This window comes from Parambassis ranga, chromosome 3 (assembly GCF_900634625.1).
Source record: "Parambassis ranga chromosome 3, fParRan2.1, whole genome shotgun sequence".
Classification (NCBI taxonomy): Eukaryota; Metazoa; Chordata; class Actinopteri; family Ambassidae; genus Parambassis; species Parambassis ranga.
In genome coordinates, this window is record NC_041024.1 from 1,947,418 (window position 1) to 1,966,654 (window position 19,237).

At 47.3% G+C, this 19,237-nt stretch overlaps 2 protein-coding genes and 1 non-coding gene across 3 annotated transcripts in view; 1 reads left to right on the forward strand and 2 right to left on the reverse strand.

Moving 5' to 3' along the window:
* Positions 1 to 432: 432 nt before the first annotated feature.
* LOC114433586 (D(4) dopamine receptor-like) lies at positions 433 to 8,541 on the reverse strand. The gene is made up of 4 exons (XM_028402226.1): positions 8,293 to 8,541; positions 7,297 to 7,409; positions 5,776 to 6,371; positions 433 to 635 (listed from the first exon to the last, which is right to left on the reverse strand). The coding sequence occupies exons 1-4, from the start codon at positions 8,539 to 8,541 to the stop codon at positions 433 to 435; spliced, it is 1,161 nt and encodes a 386-aa protein (XP_028258027.1).
* A 7,340-nt stretch (positions 8,542 to 15,881) lies between these two features.
* LOC114434004 (U1 spliceosomal RNA) lies at positions 15,882 to 16,052 on the reverse strand. Its single transcript, XR_003670442.1, has one exon. It is a non-coding gene; the product is annotated as a U1 spliceosomal RNA (small nuclear RNA).
* A 2,986-nt stretch (positions 16,053 to 19,038) lies between these two features.
* LOC114432883 (cadherin-related family member 5-like) overlaps positions 19,039 to 19,237 on the forward strand; it is a 6,761-nt gene continuing 6,562 nt past the window's right edge. The window contains exon 1 of the mRNA XM_028400959.1: positions 19,039 to 19,163. Coding sequence (XP_028256760.1) covers positions 19,076 to 19,163 — 88 coding nt within the window. The 5' untranslated portion in view covers positions 19,039 to 19,075. The remainder of the gene's footprint in view (positions 19,164 to 19,237) is intronic.

The window sequence follows — 19,237 nt, forward strand, 5'->3', positions numbered from 1 at the left end:
TTTCAGAGGGACGCTCTGGCCGTGGAGCCGCTCGTCGTTCTGCTCGGTTGAAGCTCATTCAGCCTGTATGTCTGTATTCTCAGAGACCTTTCTGCCCTGAGATTATCCTTTCAGGCAGTCATGCTGCTCAGGCCCTGCACAAATCCTCATGTCCTTCACTGGAACTGGCAGACCATATCCAACCTGACCAAGGCTGCTGGACAGTGTGCTCCAGAATGAGAAGTGCTATATAGACAGACTGAAATCTTCCTCTTCAGTTTGTGCGCAGCCTTCCAGTGAAACATCATCTTTTTTTTCTGCGCAGTAATCCTCAGAGGTCAGGAGAGTACATCAGCAAATGACAAAAATGGACCCAGAAATTGAACTCTTATCACCAAAAACTGCGTCAAATGACAGGCTGACAGCTGGAGGCCGCAGGCCGAGTCCGTGCCGTCAGCAGCAGCTGCGGAAACACTTCTTGAAGAATTTCTTGAACTCGGTGTTGAAGATGGTGTAGATGATGGGGTTGAGGGCGCTGTTGACGTAGCCCAGCCAGGTGACGGTGCTCATCAGACTGGGAGGGATGTCGCACGTCAAACACACGGCCCGCGTGGTGTGGACTACAAAGAAGGGAGTCCAGCAGAAGAGGAAGCAGCCTGCAGCAACACAAAGAAACCACAAGGGGGAGTTAGAAAGGCACAGTTCTCTGACTCTGAACATCCTGCCCTCCTCAGCAACAAGCAGGAAGCAGCAGTCACATGACCAACACTGTCAGAGAGTATCCGAGTAAAAAGCTGGTTTGTAAAGATGCAGCTAGTTAAACATCTGCAGTGTGCGGAGCACATGAGCTCATGAAAGAAGAACAGAAAGAACTGAGAGCGTTCAAATTAAAAAGTCTTTTTAATCAAGATACAATCAAACATGAAATGTTAAAAGCTGTGAACTGAGTGCATAATTACGCTCCTAATTAAAGCTCCTTTTATCAGTGTGATGATTACTGCCAATGTGGCAGAACTGGCTTTTCTCTAGAAGCTTCACTGTGAGGCAGCTGGATTCTCACAAAGGCTCAGGCGACCAATCAGCTGCCTGTGAGAGGTGCTGGCAGCTAACGGTGTGTTTTAGGTGTGACATGGTGGCAAAGCCCCAAATAAAGAACAAGGTCCAACAGAAAACATGGCTATAATAAACCAAAAAATAAGAAATACAAACTCAAGGAGCGAAAAGTGCAAACAAATAAAAACAAAGAAGAAGAAGGCTTCGAGCACAAGAGCATGAAACGAACTGACAAAAACAGGAAGCAACACGTACGCCACATTTGGTGGAGAATACATCCACCACATTTATGCTAAAGGACGCATTGGCAGACATCATCTGGACGTGGGACCAATACAGCTGCAAATAACCATGTAAGGACGCAACGTTGCAGACAGTCCCCCTGACAACCTGAGCTGCTTGTTTTCATTCGAGGTTAAGTCTCTTAAATTAAAATGGCGGCTGGATTAGGCAATAAAAATGACACATGCTACGTTCAGACTGCAGGCTAAAGTGACCCCAATCCGATTTTGTGGCACGAAAGTGACCTGTATCTGATATTGTCACGACAGTCTGAACAGTTAAATTCCAATTTTTTATATCCGACCCAGGCCACTCATATGTGGTCCTAAATCAGATACGTATCCGTTTTTTTACGGCTATGCGTATGACGTATTCTCGTCATTCTGAAGTTATGAATGTGTCGCTAAAAGCAGTCACATCACTATCCCACCACTCCGCACCCACACACATCTCTGTACAGACGTTAGCTATAGACGCAGCTGCTGCTCTCTTCTTCTTCTTAATATTATTTTGTTGTAATTATGTCGGCTACGATCGGACATTAACGTAAAAAAAGCCACACAAGCACATCATTGTGTGACGTAGTGTCCTCTTCTGCGCATGCGGGTCACTTCAGAGCCGCAGTCCGTTCACACCAGAACAGATTTCACCAAAACATCCGAATTGAGCAAGTTCTCCTGTTATAAACTTTTTCTTTTGGGTATGCAAATTAGGCGAGGATAGCAAAAAATAGGTAGATGAGAAGGGGTTAAGACCTGCAGCCTCAAGATCAACTTAAAACACACAAATTCAAAAGTTTAAACACTCATTCAGGGAACTCGAGTTGAACTGAGAGGGATGAGACCTCAAGAAAGATGAACAAAAACATGGACCCACAAACTCCTCAAACAGAACAGAGAACATCCGATCAGACCTCACTTGTCTCTGTGCTCGGTCCCACAGGGAACCGTCGGATGAAGGAGCGACTCTAAATGATTCACCACCAGACGGAGTTCATTACAGGCGAAGCAGAAGCATGCGGCCTCATCATTCTGACTCACTGCTTGTGGGCGTTCAATAAATTTTGGATTTTCTGACTTTTTTTCACTCTTTCCTTGTTCAAACTCACACAGGCCCCGTTCACACTGGAGAAAGTCATTCCAGCTAGAGTAGGATTGAGCCCAGACAGCCTTTAAGCTGGATGCGTTCAGACCTATTTTCAAATCTGGCTAGCACACACTTGTGTCCGCACTCAATCCGGCTTCATCCAGCGTGTTTGCTGTCCTCCAAACCACTAGGTGGCGCCTCATAATATACAGAGTCCGTTCAGGCCGCGGTAGGACCGCGTGTGCGCATGCGTCGTGCGTTTTTTTGTCCCGTGTCGCGCCCTGTGAACCGGAAGTAGCAGCACATCACTAACCGGAAGTGGCATGTCGCTAGCCGGATTCGTGACCCACATTTGCGTTCACACCTGAGCCACATTTGAGCCTCTCGTGGGTGGATCTAGCCGAATTGAAATCAAACTGGATACTGCCAGATTCGAGGTGCTCTCAACATCTGGATAGGCCCGAATCCCACTTTAGCCAGATTTTTTTTCCCCAGTGTGAACGGGGTAACAGAGGACAGGAAACAGAAGCGTCTTCTCTTTATGCTGAGCGAGCGAGGACGGCGAGCGGACGGCGTGCGTTTGATTTACAGCCTCAGCTGAAAGGAATCCAGCAGCAGACCTCTGAGACCAAACACTGCGGAGCTTTCTGCTCAGGCTGGAGATGATAACGCTCCTTAATAAGCTTTTCCCCGATCGCTGAGGTCTAAGAATAACTGTGTCACTGAATCAGACCCGGGCCATTTGTCTCTGGTGCTGCCTCCTGTTGGCGATAACGCACATTTGAGTGATTTATTAGCTTTGTGTTGAGGGGGTGATGGATGGGATTTATGTCTCTCTTTCCAGGAGATTGGAGGCTTTAATAAGGATAATACAGCACCGCAGACCTCTGTCCAGCAGCAGCAGCAGCAGGAGCAAGGCAGGAAATCCTCCAGAGGAAGCTCTCGTACATTCTTCAAATCAGAGCGGCCGTTTGTGACATATTCAAGATTATTTCACAAAAGTGTTCACGAGACTGTAACGGCTGTGTGGCCGCAGTAACACTGAGCTCTGACCCGTTAACCAACCACATCTGACCCCGTCATCCTGGACTCCAGGCGGAGTCAAATCTTGGAGGTCTGAGATGAACCTTTGTGAACATGATCTCAGGATTTTAAGTGTCTGCTGTCTGTGCTGACATTTCTGTTCTGGGTAAGAAAGCTCAGGAGGGAATCTCTGGGATCAGGCTGCACGGTGGCGTTCGGATCTGAGAAAGCATCAAATTATAACTTAATTTAAAGACGTGGTAGGATCTTTGCGTTCCTGTGTTGCGGTCCGGCAGTGAAGGTTTTGCACAGCGTGTTCTGAGACGTTAATCATCCTGAATGGTTTACACCACTGTGTACTTCACTAAACTCAAGTCGACCTCCGAGGATTCCTCGCCGTTTGTTCAGATTCTGCTTTAATGCATCGAATGGTTAACACAGAAATCCAACCCAGCTACATGTTATTAGGCCAAACTGTGAATGAGGCCGCTCTCTGTCCGAGGTGACTATGAGATCATGTGTTGTATAATAATTGGATTGAAGGCTTTAAGCTATAATGGCGCTGCTGATTGGCAGAGACGGCGGCTGGCGCTGACCTGCAGGACCGTCACAGAGTCCAGACTGACGGTGGATTCACCGCTCTGACCAGAGTCCGTCCAGAGCGATGACGAGGTCAGCACCGGGTCTGAGTCACAGGAGCTACAGACAATCACTGTAAACTGCTGCAGTGCTGGTTTTAAAAACAGTGGTCATTACCATATTGAACTGTCGAGCGCTAATTAAACACTTCACCTGCTGCCAGGAGCTGTTTTACCTCCATTTCCTGCTTCAGTGAATAAACCGACAACTGAAGCAGAGAAGTGGTCAAAATAAAAGGTGTTCTCTGCCAGCGTGATGCCACTCAGAGCGGAGAGGACAAACAAACATCAGCCAACTCTATAATCTCAGAGTTAGCAGGTACAAAAAATAAAAATACATACAATACAAATTGATTCATATCAATATATATATGTTGAAAAAAGGATTAAATAACAATGTTACGTATAACATGGACGATATTCTATTGTCTGATAGATGATATTAGCCTTAATATGAACAAAGAGTCAACCCTGACTAATACTTGTTAAACATGGCATCATGTGTATAAAAGCAGCAGTATGTCTGTAGTGTGGAGGTTAGCATAGCATGATAGCACTGCACTGACCCATCATCAGCTCTACAGGTTTAATTCAGTAACTGTTCACTGCAATGAAAGGATGGCTGAAAGGACATGTGCTTCTGAAAACCCATTTGTGTAGTTATTTTGTGTTATAGGTTTTCCTGTTGTGTGCATCTGAAGATGATTCATAGGCAATTATGCCATTCATTCAAGGAAACCTATTTGTATGGTTCATTTGGTCTAGAGCACGCTTAGTATCTTTAGTGGAGAGAGAGCGTGTGATGTGCGGCTTTGTGTGTAGCTGTACTACTTTGTGCAGACACTTGGTGTGTAAAACCACAATTGGATGATAAAAATTGTAAATTTTGTTTAAGGTCTTTCCTAAACAAGAGAGTCTTTCTGAGTATTATATGTGTTTGTAAAATCAGCAGATGTGGTGTTGGAATAGTTGACTTGAGTTGATTTAAATTCTGCTGGGGCTGAAACTTGAAATATTGTTAAATAGAAAAGATAGGATGCCTTGTGTGGCATCGCTTCTATGGGGGGGAGGTGTTATGTCCACTAGGGTGTCCGTTTTTGGTGCGTTTTCTTCTTTTGTTCCAGACACCTAATCAGCAGGGACCGTCTACTCATCAGCTGCACCTGGTCATCAGCTGAGGGTATAAGGGAGCCTTCCTACACACACCACACCACCTCGCTTTATTTCTTTAGTTTTGTTGCAAATTAATTTGTAAATAAATGTAAATCTTATTTTAATCCACTTGCTCATGTTTTCACGTTGCTACCCCCTGAGTCAGGGTCGTAACAGTGCCTCTATGATCATCTGGATCCTTTAGTTATCAAAGAAAGGATTTAGGGTGGTCTATCAGTGTCATCGCGACATCATGAGTCCATAACAGACTGCTGTGAGTCAGACTTGTGGAGTTAAACATGTGCTGCTCGTATTTAAATGTGTTGACTTACAGCCTCTAAAGTGTATTCTGATACAACAGCAGGAAATAAGTCAGCACAGTTACTGACACACACACCAACCAGCACGCCGCGCTGCTCACACCTGGGGCTGAGCTGTAAACCACCGTGCAGGCTGCAGGTACTCACAGCAGGACCCCCATCAGCAGCTCGCCTCTCTTATAAATCCAGTAATGGTTTGTGGGTAATGGACTAAAGCCTCCTAAAACACGGTGAACACTCACCCACGACGACGGGCAGCACCCGCATGGCTTTCCTCTCCCTGCTGTTGATCTTGGCTCTCTTCTTGATGTGCTGCTGCTGGCTGAACGTTATCGTCGGCACCGAGTTCTCTCTGTACTGCCGGGGGTATGGGATCTCCTGCTGGATGTAGTCGCCCGTGTCGTCCAGCCGGGACTGGGCCAGATCCCTCTCGATGACCCTGGGCAGGGGCATCGGCAGAGGGCCTGGGATGGTGCCCGTCAGAGGCGGGAGGGCGGTGGCGACGGCGGCGTGCTGCAGCTTCCTGCACGCCTCGATGCTGCTGCGCAGTTTGGCCTTGCGGGTCTCCTCCCAGCGCTGCAGGCCGCGGAAAACCCCAAAGTAGAGCAGGACCATGATGGGGCAGGGGATGAAGAAGGAGCAGACCGAGGAGTAGACCACGTAGTTGTTGTCCTCCAGCTTGCACTCACTGGGGTCGCGGTTCGGCACGTTGTTGATGCCAAAGATGACGGGCGAGGCCACGGCGAGGGCCAGCAGCCAGGTGGCCGAGAGCAGGACGAGCTGACGCTGGTCCACGTGTTTGCGGTTGTAATTCAGGGGGATGGACACGGCGATGAATCTGCAAAACACAGAGGAGCCCACATCAAACACCGACTCCTCACAGACATTAGAAGCCATTTTAAAGCCCAGTCACTGTCTTCCAAAGTGTTTTTCTACATGTTTCGCACCTATAAGTGCAGTCAGAAGGAAGCGTACGGTACAGAAGAGAACCTCTCTATGCTGCTATTCTGGGTTCAAAAATAAGAGGACATGCTGCATGCCACACTGTCCATGTGTGGACCAAAGCTGTCCTGTCAAATGTTTGTGGACGCTGCAGACAGAGACAGCTCCAGAGTCTGCTGGTGGATGCTCTGGGAGCAGACACTGTTTATACTAAAGGCTACTTTTGGTGTGGGTGGCGGTGTATCCACTGACGCAGTCGGCACAAAACCGAGGTAAAAAGTGACGCCGGAAGCAGAGTCTGTGCAGTAGAGCTCCAGGGGTGAAGCCACATTGTTCTAGGTGAACACTCATCCACTTCCACATCAACTCAACTTAGCTTGTAGCTTAGCTGCTCCACGGGCTCCAGACCACGACTTTACTTCCTCCTTTCTGAGCCAACAAAAACCAATTAGACACAAACACATGTTCAAATATGAGTGTTTGAAAAAAACTAGCTGACAGGCCATGAACCATCTCTGAGAACAATTTGAGGAGGACTTTTAGTTTTTAGTGGAGCCTGTGTTGCATCCACTAACATGGGAGAGGTGGGGTTTAGGAGCTATATGTCTGCGGCCAGCCACCAGGGAGAGTTCCAGATGTTTTGGCCTCCCCTTTTGAGGGGCTGTCACGTCGTCCATCTTTACTGACAGTCAACGTTTTTTTGTTTGGATGAGGATATGAGAGAATTATGTGTCCTTGTTGGAACTTTGTAAACTCTGAGCCTCCTCCCTCCCTCTCCTGCAGTGTGATGATTGATGTCTCCCTGGCGGACGCACACATACCTGTCCACGCTGATGGCACAGAGGTTGAATATGGATGCGGTGCACAGCATCACGTCCATGGTCATCAGGCCATCGCACATCAGCATGTTCAAGGACCAAACTCCACCCTGAAACTGCACACAACAGCGACTCATTAGCTGCCCCAAATCTCTGTGTAAATATGTGTAATCCTCTTGTGCCAGCTCACAAACATTCCTGCAGAAAAAACAAAACACCGGCTCTCTCCGTCCTCTTCCTCCTCTCCACCCCTGACTTCTCTCTAGGTGAACACGGCAGGCTTTAACCCCCCAGGCTGGGCTGTTCTAATCCAGTGATAAACCACCAGTGTGGCAGTCAGATTACGTGGCTGCGACACCACTGGCACAGGTAACAAGATCACAAATGCAGCTAATTACAGAGGACTTAAGGGGAATCCTCAGCGGGGCGTCTCTGGGATATTCAGACAGGCATCCGGGCGGCAGGCAGCCGGCCTCTGATACTTAGCTGAGAACTAAATTACACCCTTTAAAGGAAATATTAAGAATAATGGATCGCACATCTGCTGGTAAACCAGTGTCTCTGCTGTCATTGATTAATCCTGATGAAGAGGTGAGAGGAGGGAGGGGGGGGGCAGTGCTGCCTCTGCTTTGTGTCATAATGAGCTGGGTCTGGGGGGTGTAATTGGCAGCCACGCATGATTACATTAACTTTGATCCTATTTATAATTTTAAGCAGCATATTTAAAATATGTTCTACTTGAAAATGTTGGAGAAAACTGCTTTTTCTGTGCTAACACCCGGCTGCACACACTAGGAGAGGAATGGCCTCTCATTAAAAGCTCCTAATGGCCCCTCTAAAGGACGCCTGCGTCCTGGTGCCTCTGGGGTTTGGTGCTGTTGGGTAAAATCCTGCGTTTAGTTTACCCTCTGGGGTCAAACACAGCACACCCTTACACTCCGATGACCCCTCAGGGGCCACCCTGCCCGGTCAGTCGTCCGCCTCACAGCCGCGTCTTACCTCCGCGTAAACGAAGAGCGGCAGGACCAGCACCGCCAGCAGCAGGTCTGCAAACGCCAGACTCACTATGAAGTAGTTCGTTGTCGTTTTCAGCGCCTTCTCCAGGTACACGCTGATGCACACGAGCACGTTCCCACCCGTGACGGTGATAATCAGCAAAATCCCGAATATGAGCGCAGGGAAATTGTAGTGCGCCACCGCGGCCGCCGGCAGCGTGTCGTTGCTGGAATCAGTGGAGTTGTGCGACATGGTCGGCGGTTCGGCGCCTGGCGCAGCAGACTGGCGCGCTCCAAGTCCGACAGGTGGAGGCTCTCTCCGGAGGAGTTCTCATCTATGAGCCGTGCGATGAGCAGGAGGTGAGCAGGTGAAGTCGGGCTAAGTTTTCCCGGTGGGGACGCCCATCCTGGTGCGCGCCGCTCTCCAAAGCGCAAAGCTCGCAGTGACCAGACTTCACCCGCTCCCGTGCGCCACTTTCCTCACACCTAAACTCTTCTCACTGCCCGTCTCATGTGGCGATACGTGGACCGCTTTCTCAGCCTGCTCTCCGCGGGACAACTCAGCAAAGTGGACAAATCAGGAGGCAACAGCTTAAATCCGTCCGCGCAAATCTCCTTACTGAGCCTGTGCGCGCAGGAAGGCGAAGCAGGTCCGACAGTAAACAATCACCTACACTGACCCACACTGACCCACACACCACAAACACACCGCTACCCGCTACTACAGGCGTCACACACAGAGGTGAGTCTCTCAGCGTGAACTCACACACAGAGACGGACTGGTTTGGTTCAGCGCGTCAGAGAGAGCGGAGGAGGAGGAGGAGGACACACACACACACACACACACACACACACACACACACACACACACACACACCATTGAAAATTTCAACTTATAAAATTCTGCAACAAACTGAGTAGAGCACAGCAGAGGTGATGACGTGTTTTTGTAGTCCAACCAGGAAGTAAACAGCTCATGCGTTCCATCCACAAACAGCCAATGGGAGAAAATAAATGAACATGATGATGATCTGTGAAGCCAGAGACTAAAAGTTAATGCACCAAAACACCAACACAACCTCAGGAGTGCAGCATCGCCACGCTCTGCAAACACCACCACCTGCAGTCTGTGTTACATTTCAGTCGTGTACTTCATCGTCTGATGTGTAGCCATGTTGTCTAGTCTGTCTTTCAGGAGCGCTGAAGCTGCTTCTCATGAGGAGGCTTTACTTTCTGCACCTGAAGGTCACAGTCAGCTGCTGTTCGGTTAAACTGGCTGCACGCTGGAGGATTTTAAACTCTTCACTGATTTTACAAACAGGGAGCACACACACACACACACACACAGACTGTGACCGTGTCAACAGTTTTTAACTCAGAGACAAACAAATATGGAGGACGAGCACGAGCTGGAGTGTTGTGAGATTGTGTTGATTTGTTTACCTTCTTTCTTTGTTTTCCATTTGGTCCTGTGTTTGTGTGTTTGTGTGTTGGCACCATGTTTGTGAGCGGTAAGAGCACAGAGCATCCCACTCATGATGATGATGATGATGATGATGATGTCCAGTCTGCAGCCTCTCATTGGCTGTTGTGGCAGGAGTCGACCAGGAGAATATGTTTTGATGTATGTTTAGTATTTAAGACCTGTTCTAATTGAAAATACCACACGGAGACAGAAATGTTAATGCTGCGTTTCTATTGGCTGACTCTGAATTTCAGAATGATCAGAATGAAGGAGAGTGGACGTGTGTGCAGCTTGAAGGCATGTGGCTCTTCGACCGCGGTCTGTTGCTGGTCTCCATGAATATTTTCTGTAATTCATATCGCCACATTGTTTTTGGAAGACTTTGATGAAAACTACAACCATGAATAAAATAACATAATAAAAGATTACCAGTTGTTCGAGAGTAACTTAATATACAGTCTGGATAATTGACCTACGAGGTCATCACAAAGCAGGAACAACCAGAGGACGTAAAGCCTCACAACACGTGACGTCAAGTCAAAACTCACACTGTCCGGTGCGGTGGTCGGCTGCGACGTCACTGCTCACAGACACGCGCCTTCAGGTGCTCAGGTGAAAACACTGAACCGGAAACTAAACACGTCAACAACCCGGAACTGCTGCTGTTTCAATGAAAGCCTCAGTCAGCCAGTTTGTGCTGCGTGTTGCTGCCTCAGCTCGTCAGACCTCCATCACTTCTGTCCAACGCCCCGTGGGCGCCGCCATGTTTGTTTTCATCTAAAAGTATTTCGTGTAGGCTCCGTGACGTTGAGCGTGTTCGGATAACGCATGCGCAGTAGTGGGCGGCAGGGTTGTCCCGTAACCGGAAGGTTGGTGGTTCGATCCCAACTCCTCCCTAGTCACTGTTGTGTGTCCTTGGGCAAGACACTTTACCTGCATGGCCTCCAGTGTACTCACTGGTGTATGGCGCTCTTTGCTGGGCTGCCTTAAGCAATTTCCCCATTGGGGGACTAATAAAGGTTTCAATTATTATTATTATTAAAACACAGACCGGGCCGTATCTCTGCTTAAACTGCGCGATTAAAGACGCAAAGATACATGAGGAAACTTTATGAATAATAAAACAGGGCAGAATAAACCAGGACCACACACAGAAACAACCAAGAACACACAAAACATGAGGTTCAAGTGAAAAAAAAGAGACCATGACAACAAGTCCTGCTGTCCTGTCCAAGTCCTGCTGCTGCTCACATGTGTCCATGTGAGTCCTGAGCTGCAGAGACGTCCTGATGTGAGCAGTCAGAAACTTCAGCCGTTCATTTCAAACTGTGATTAAATGTAATTAAAAGTTTGCAGGAACTTCTGCTCCAGTTAGATGTGAGTGAGGACGTAGACCTGAGAGGAAGTTACTGTCTGCGGCGTGGACAGCGTCAGAGGACTGAACCACACCTGCAGTGTCTGTCAGAGAGGAGGCCGCTCATTAAAGTTCCTCCACCTGCACCACGTCCCCCGAGCTCCTCCATGAAGCAGCGCTATCCTCCTTAAAGCGCGTCTCCTCCCCTCGGGGTTACATCATGAATTATTCTGTGTGCTCTCTGGTAGTGAGGTTTGAGATGATGATGAGGATGATGATGAATAATCCTGCCGAATCATTAAAAACCAAAAACTCAAAAATCTTTTCATTTCAGGAGAGACTTCCTGCAGTCATCCAGCTGGGAGTAAAGTCCTCAGATGTGGGCTGGTTCCTAATCAAAGAGGACCGAGGTCACGGTTCTCTCCAGGTCCCAGTTATCCCACGTTTATCCCACAGGATGAAAACACACCATGTCACCAAAAGTAACCGGACGCCATGTTCAGTCTGAAAAGCCTCGTGTAAATGTTCCTGTATCCAGACTAACAGTCCAGACCTCCATTCACTGATCAGCGCTGCAGCTTTGGAGCAGATAAAGAGGATTCCGATGATCCCTTAGTGTGTTTGTCTGCACAAAAAAACCCCAAGACCACCTGACCCCTGACCTCATCACGCTCCATCAGACCTTACAGACGCCTGAGGCTGGCTGTCCACATACTTTTGCCCACATCATGTACCCTCCTGCTCCTGCGTGTCCACAGCTTCTAGTCAATTGTTGGACACAAAAACACAACTCCCTACAGGGACAAAAGTCCAGGCCCAGTCCAAGCTGCACATGGTGTCCGTTTACTTCTGGTCACATGACGTTATAGTCTTTAATCTTTGTGCTGCTTGTGAAAGCACATTTGTGTGCTCACACACACACACACACACTGATGTATGTTGTCTGAAACCAGGGGGCCATCTCTACATCTTAAAAAGCATCTCGATCAGCTGAGGCCTTTGTCTCCATGTGACTCATCTTTACCGCTCATATGGTCCTGCGTCGCCTCCATCAGTCCACTTTTCTGCCTGAAGGATTCTGAGCGACTTAAACATCTGCGCTGTCTTTCTCTAAGCATGTGTGCTATTCTTCAACTTTTCTCCTTCTCCTCCGGAGGCTCAGCGGCTCTGTGTGAAAAGCTAATTGCTGCTGACTTTATTCTAATGATATTCATGCCACGGGAGCCGCCGTGGCCCGAACACCTTTACACGCATGGGGCCGCGGAGGGAAGTGTGTCAGCTGCTCGCTGCATGTGATGTCGGGGTGAGGATTTAGAGCCACTTTTTCAGGAGCTGACGTCGGTTTGTCTTCACAGAAATATAAATACATTTGTACCTTGATGTGTTTGGGATCTGTCAGGGTGGAAGAATAGAAACAAATCGGTGTGAAGGGAGATGGTTAACACATTCTGCGCCTGCCACAGAGTGCTGAAACGTTCAACATCACACTCTTCTTTGGATTTAGCATTTTGCAAAAGTCTCTTATATTAGCAGCAAATGCTAGCATGTCCCTTAACAGCTTCTATGAGACATATGGACACATAGAAAAGGCCACATCTGCTTCCTTTAACCTGTTGTTACACTTTAAAAAAAAACAAAGGCTGTATTTGTTAACGTGTTTTAGTGGGTGTGAGCAAAAAGAGACTGATGAAGCGGCGACACAGGTGGAAACAATGAGGGCGGGGCGGCCAATCACACAGCAGGAAAAATGTCAGGGAGTAAAACTGACACACAGGAAACTCGATTACAAAAATAAAACAAAAAAAACAAGAAGCGAGAACATGTGAAGTTCAGAATCATCATTTTAACATGGAAAATATTCTCTTCTGCCGCTACCATGGTAACAAGCCCCGCCCACAACAACAACAACACACGTGACAAGCAGGCAGCAGTAAGGATGCTATGACAGCTCCCCAAACGTCAGGCCAAAACATCACGATCGCCCCCTGGTGGCCGGCTGACTATGAACACTGCCTCCTCCATGTTAGCGGATGGATACTCGTCAAATAATAAAGAGACGGTTTCTGGCTCGGTGGCTTGTTGTTATCACTGATCTCTGCTCAAATGTTTGTTTTTTGGATATGTTCATATTTAATTTGTTTTTGTTGGCTGAAAAAGAAGGACACCACGGTCAGCAGGTGTGTGGGGTAGTGGTTTAAACCAGTGCTGTGCCAAGCGGCAACCTTCGGGGCTCAAAGTTGAAGCCCATGCGGAAGTGTCAAAACTTGTAATTCACACTGCAACAGCTGGGGGCTGGCTCCAAAAGCGAGTAATTTCCCATAGACTCCCATGTTAAAATGGCCGACTTCACAGCAGAAATTAACATGTTTACGGCCTGGTACAAAAAACCACTCTGGTCTCAGATGATAGGTTCTCTTCTAGTGTCAGTTGTACGGGGGGTGAATTTTTTTACAACCCACTCGTTTCAATTGTATTCTGACTTAAAATTACGCATAATTATGGGCGTTGCCGCTTGAGTGACAGACAGTTGCCGTATCACAGCGTGAGTTTCCTGCTCCCACGATCGCCCGCCCCCCTAAACCCCGCTCGTGCTCCCCCTCTTTGTCCATATTTGAGAGTTTTGGCGGACGTGACGCTGTCAACATGGCGGCGGTCATCACGTCCCGGAGCCTCCCACCGAGCCTCAGAACGGCTCTTCAGAAACAAACGGGTGACGTCACGGAAGCTCTGTCCATAGTTTTTACTGTCAATGTGCTGTGCAGACTCGAGCGTCTTCTTCCAACATGGCTGCTCCTGTAGTGGAGATAGTTCGGTCTCACTGTTGTACAAAGGGTGGAGTTCACCTCTTCATCACGTGTGTGTGTTTGTGTGAACGCTCTCACTGCCACTAAAAAGTTCTACACTAAACTAAAGCAGGCATGTCTGTGTCCTGGTTTCTCTCAGTCTGCCAGGCTTCAAGCTTTAACCTCGGGTCGAACCATAGGTGGTTCAGACCACTCAGCATCCCAATAGACATGCTTTCCTCTTCGATCTGATTGGTTGAAGTTAGCTCATGATGGATGGTCCATCCAATCAGCTGCTGAGTGTTCTTTGAAAGTTTCTGATATTTCGAAAGTCTCCAACTTTAGTTTGAAAATTAAACCAAGATATGCAGACCCATCGGCAAACCTCTGATGTATGAACAGAGGAGTCACAGTACGGGATGATTAAGCAGACTTTATTTATTTAGTGACTAATGTGTCACATTTAAAAAGCTGTTAGCACCCGCTGAGCAGCTTTTTCCACCGTAAGCTCCTGTGGATCCATTTTCTGCCCCTTGACCACAGTTTAAAGAGGTCAGCCTGCCCTAATTAAGCCTGTGATGGCTCTGTAATGCTGCGGGCGCTCTCTCTCTCTCTCTCTCTCTCTCTCTCACACACACACATTAAATGAAGATAAGCCCAGAAACAGCAACAACCAGCTGCTTCTCTGGATTTAAGAAGAAATGGTGGAAGCTCCTCCGTCGAGCTGCTTTTTAAAATATTCATAAAAAGGCAGGAGCGCTGTGAGATAGAGCAGCTGATGGGCTCAGGCTAATTACTGTGAGTGTGTGTGTGTGTGTGCAGATAAGAGATGAAGATTATTGATGACTGCAAAGAAAGTAGAAATGAAAAACAGGAGGTAAAGTTAGCCAGCTTCCTCCTGACTGAACGTCCTGACCCTCGGCTTCTTGTTTCTCCTCCTGACCCCTCCGGACGCTGCGGCGGCGCTGGTCAGGACCAGTTCAGTCTGATACAGCAGGACTTTATTAATATGGGTTAAAAAAAGGAGCCATCATTTATTTATGATTCTATTTTATGACTCAGCATGAGTTTTGCCATCTGTTGGAGCAGGGTGTGCTCATGGTGACAGAGCAGCAGTGCTGCTACATGTTGGTCGTTCTTCCTTGTTGGTATCACACCATTCAATGGGCACCTCCATCCCCTCGTCCACCTGCTGGTGTCGGAGGATCCACAGAGGTGTGTGTGTGGATGAAGGTTAAACAGGACGGTCTGGTTTTTTTTTGTTTTTGGTAAGACTTCCTGTTTATCACGATGTGTTGCTGCTGTTGCCTAGCAACCTGCAGCTGATGTTAAACTGCCTGTGTAGAGCACGGTTTGTGGCTCCTGCAGTGAATTCTGGGACAAAGATCCACCTGGTGCCGTATGATCACCTTTTTTATTTCATATTATAACATTATATTTTTACACTCTGTGTTTGTGATAAGGATGTTTGACTAAAGTTATTATCTTTGACACTTCAGAAAAGGTGATCACTCTGCTCTGTGTTTATTATTGAGGTCAGTTCGTGGCACATTATATAATAATATTGCTCTCACATGAATACAGGTATTTTTCTGCTGATGTTTTGCTGTTGTCAGCGTGACTCAGTGTGAATAATTGAGGATGAGTCCTGAAGTCCTTCATGTGATCATCAGTCAGCAGCTGGTTCACTCACTGCAAAGGTCTCCTCTAAAAGCAGGACCATCATATTAAGACAGATACAAAGATACTTTAGAGGATAGAATAGATAGAATGCACTTTATTAATCCCTTTGGGAAGGTCCCTCAGGGAAATTCGGGTACGAGCAGCAAAACAACACCGACAGTAAAAGCAGGAATTAAATAGAATAAAATGAAACATACAATAAAAATAAAAGATGAAAGGAATCCTGTACAAACATTGCACACGAGCATAGATGGTACAGATTGATTATTGCACAACATTATTAATCCCCGAGAGGAAATTCAGGTAAAACGGGGAGAGCGCGAACCCAGTCCCCCACTACCAGAAATTATGCAGTCGAGATTCCCACATGTGGGGAATTCGCAGGGGTCAGCACAAGAACCCAGAGTGCGATGGCTGAGCCTCGCCCTGGGCGAAGCACCTTCCTGATCGTGGTATCTCATATTTATGAAGGAGAATATGAGAAGAGTGAAATGCTGTTAGCCTTTGCTCATATGAAGCAGATTTTTATGCAAGTTTTAAAAACACTTTTTTTTAAATGTTTTCTTCTGCTTTGTTTTGGGATGAACCGTCAGTGATCATCCACATAATCTAAGATTTAATTTTTTGCTTCTGTTACTGCAATAATCATGAATCAATAAAATTAAATAAAAAAAAACAAAAATTAACTTAATGTCATTCATATTGAAGGTGTCATCTTGTCCACCAGCCGTGTTTTAAGCTGCTTTATGTGGAACAAGAATGTTATTAAGTAGGTCTCTAATGAGATTAGTTTCTCTGCTAAACCCACCAACCCAAGTCACCGTTACATCACCACTCACTCACATGGTTACATAAACACAGGGCAGCACCTGCAGGAACGCACTCATGGAACGTCGGAACGTACATCGGAGTATCTCAGAACATCTGTCAGAGTGATGAGATGTAACGTGGCTGCACAGCAGACACAGCACAGGTGCCAAAAGTGGGCGGAGTTTCCCCGAGAAGGCTGGAGTTTGTATTCATCTGGATTTAAGTGGTGGAGCAGGAGTGGAGCTGAGTTGGCAGGTGGACGCACTTAGGCCCCGTTCACACTGGAGAAAGTCATTCCAGCTAGAGTAGGATTGAGCCCAGACAGCCTTTAAGCTGGATGCGTTCAGACCTATTTTCAAATCTGGCTAGCACACAGTTGTGTCCGCACCAAGCGGCAACCTTCGGGGCTCAAAGTGGAAGCCCATGCGGAAGTGTCAAAACTTGTAATTCACGCTGCAACAGCTGGGGGCTGGCTCCAAAAGCGAGTCATTTCCCATAGACTCCCATGTTAAAATGGCGGTCATCACGTCCCGGAACCTCCCACTGAGACTCAAAACCGCTCTTCAGAAACAAACGGGTGACGTCACGGAAGCTCTGTCCATAGTTTTTACTGTCAATGGTCCGCACTCAATCCGGCTTCATCCAGCGTGTTTGCTGTCCTCCAAACCACTAGGTGGCGCCTTGTAATATACAGAGTCTGTTAAAGGCGCGGTAGGACCGCGTGTGCGCATGCGCCGGATTGAAATCAAACTGGATACAGCCGGATTCGAGGTGTTCACACTCAGAAAAAACACATCTGGATAGGCCCGAATCCCGCTTTAGCCAGATTTTTTCCCCCAGTGTGAACGGGGTAATAGTGACTCGCATATAAAAGCCACCCTCAAGTGGCCAGATGAGGAACTGCAGTTTTTCAGCCTCAGAACTTGATCACTTATCTCAGTGAGGATGCTCCGGACATCAAAACCTCCGAGCTGCCTGACACACAGTTAATCCTGTCTGTGATACAGACCCACAAGCTGAAGCGTCACCCGCAACAAACTCACAACACAGACAACAAAGTGGAAGAAGGAAGCCAGTAATCCGAGGTGACACCCAACCAACCATAAAAATGTTCTCCTGCTGTATAGTCGTCATAAAAAGCGGACTTATGAACAAAGACCCAGCCTGTACCTGTAAACATGTTTATTTCTGCTGCTGCATCCATCTAGTGGACACTGGAGGAACTGCACTTTTTGTCATTTCTCTGCTGCAAAGCTTAAACAGACTTCGTCACAGTGTTAAACTAACTTCTGCACCATTTTCTTGGTTGCCACGGTGACGAATTCTGAGATGCAGTTACTCACACAGCCACAAGTGGGCGCCTAGCTACACAAAAAGTGTCTTTAATCAGCTTATTGATTGCTTTTGTTTACCTGATGATGAGTCATTTTGTGGTTGTTTCCTGACTCTTTGTGGTTGTGTTGTTTCTTTGACTCTCTGGTGTGTAATGGACACAGCAGTCCTGATCCGGTCCGAGGCGCTCCGCCTCCCCCTGCTGGTCACATGTTGACACATCAGCAGCAGTGAAGCCTTCTCACAGCTGACCTGCAGCGTTTCTTCTCAGCTTCCAGGCCGATCGGCTGCGTGTGCTCTGCATGCAAACATTATGTACGAGCTTCATGTGACATCATGACACTGTGAGCTTGTTGTTCCCACACAGATGTGCTGCACAGAGCTGCCTTGTCCACATGTGAAGCCTTCATGTGTCCCAGTGTGTGCCAGCGTGCAGCCTGCTGTCAGCGGGCGGACGGCAAGAGGACCAGATCAGTTACAGCTGCTGAGAGGAGCCAAAATCCATCAATTCCTCACGATAACACATCAAAATTAAAGTTAGTTAAAATGAGAGTTTTATTTAAATAGAATATTACCACATCTCTCATGTATTTGTGCTCATTCATAAACATATAAATCATTAACCTTCAACATTTTACTGATCAAACTTTAAAAAGTAATGTAATGGAATGTATTAGTTTTTATTTCCCTTTAAAACATGATGTTGCTAAAATCATATTTTTATATGTTATGTTTTATTAAATTCTGGTTGTTGCCAGAAAACATTATAATTCTGCTATATGGTTTTTATTGAGGTCAGTTCGTTGTGAATTATATAATAAAACTGCTCTAAAGTTAACATATATCATTTTCTGCTGTCGCCTGCATTAAAAAGACATTTTACTGACAGACTAAATAATTCAGGAAGTGTCCTGTCTGACATCTACAGCTGACTCTGCAGCAGCTTCAGCACAAAACCTCCTCCACCTGTCGCCAGGAAGTGTGTGTGTGTGTGTGTGTGTGTGAGTCCTCAGCATCATGGCGTCAGTCTGAGGAGTGTCAGGCCTCCATGTGAGGAATGTTTCCAGCTGTCAGCCATTCCTCTGCTGGACTCCTCCCAGAATGCACCGGGGCCTCCGGCAGGCCCCGCAGAGCTGCTAAAAGAGATGCAAGTATGTCAGTGGGAGGCCGCGGGTCCTCTGCTGGCCAGCGCTCAATGCAGTATGTGGCCGTAAGATGAAGTCACAAACATTGCTGCTGTAGTCTACTCCCACAGGCCGGGCAGCACAGACGGGGCATTATGTGGACGAGTACCAGCTGGTACCACGGGCTCCTCATCCTCCTCTCGGACTTCATTTGTGGCTGCCTCTGAAGTCGGGACATGGAACTGAAACCAAAGAGCAAACCTGCGCTCGATGTTTTTGGATGTGTCGTCTGCTTCTTCTTTACGGTTTGTTCAGCTCAAAGACGTGAGTAAACCTCCAGTTTCTCTGTGTGTGTAGGAGAGAGAGAGAGAGAGAGAGAGAGAGAGTGTGTGTGCTGG

What these genes read in the sequence shown, in the direction of transcription:
- LOC114433586 (XM_028402226.1), bottom strand. Translation starts at nt 8,541, where the DNA reads ATGTCGCACAACTCCACTGATTCCAGCAACGACACGCTGCCGGCGGCC. An exon ending in CGCTCTTCGTTTACGCGGAG is followed by an intron (nt 7,410 to 8,292) that starts GTAAGACGCGGC and finishes TGTTGTGTGCAG; the next exon opens with TTTCAGGGTGGAGTTTGGTC. An exon ending in GGTGCTGCCCGTCGTCGTGG is followed by an intron (nt 636 to 5,775) that starts GTGAGTGTTCAC and finishes GTGTTGCTGCAG; the next exon opens with GCTGCTTCCTCTTCTGCTGG.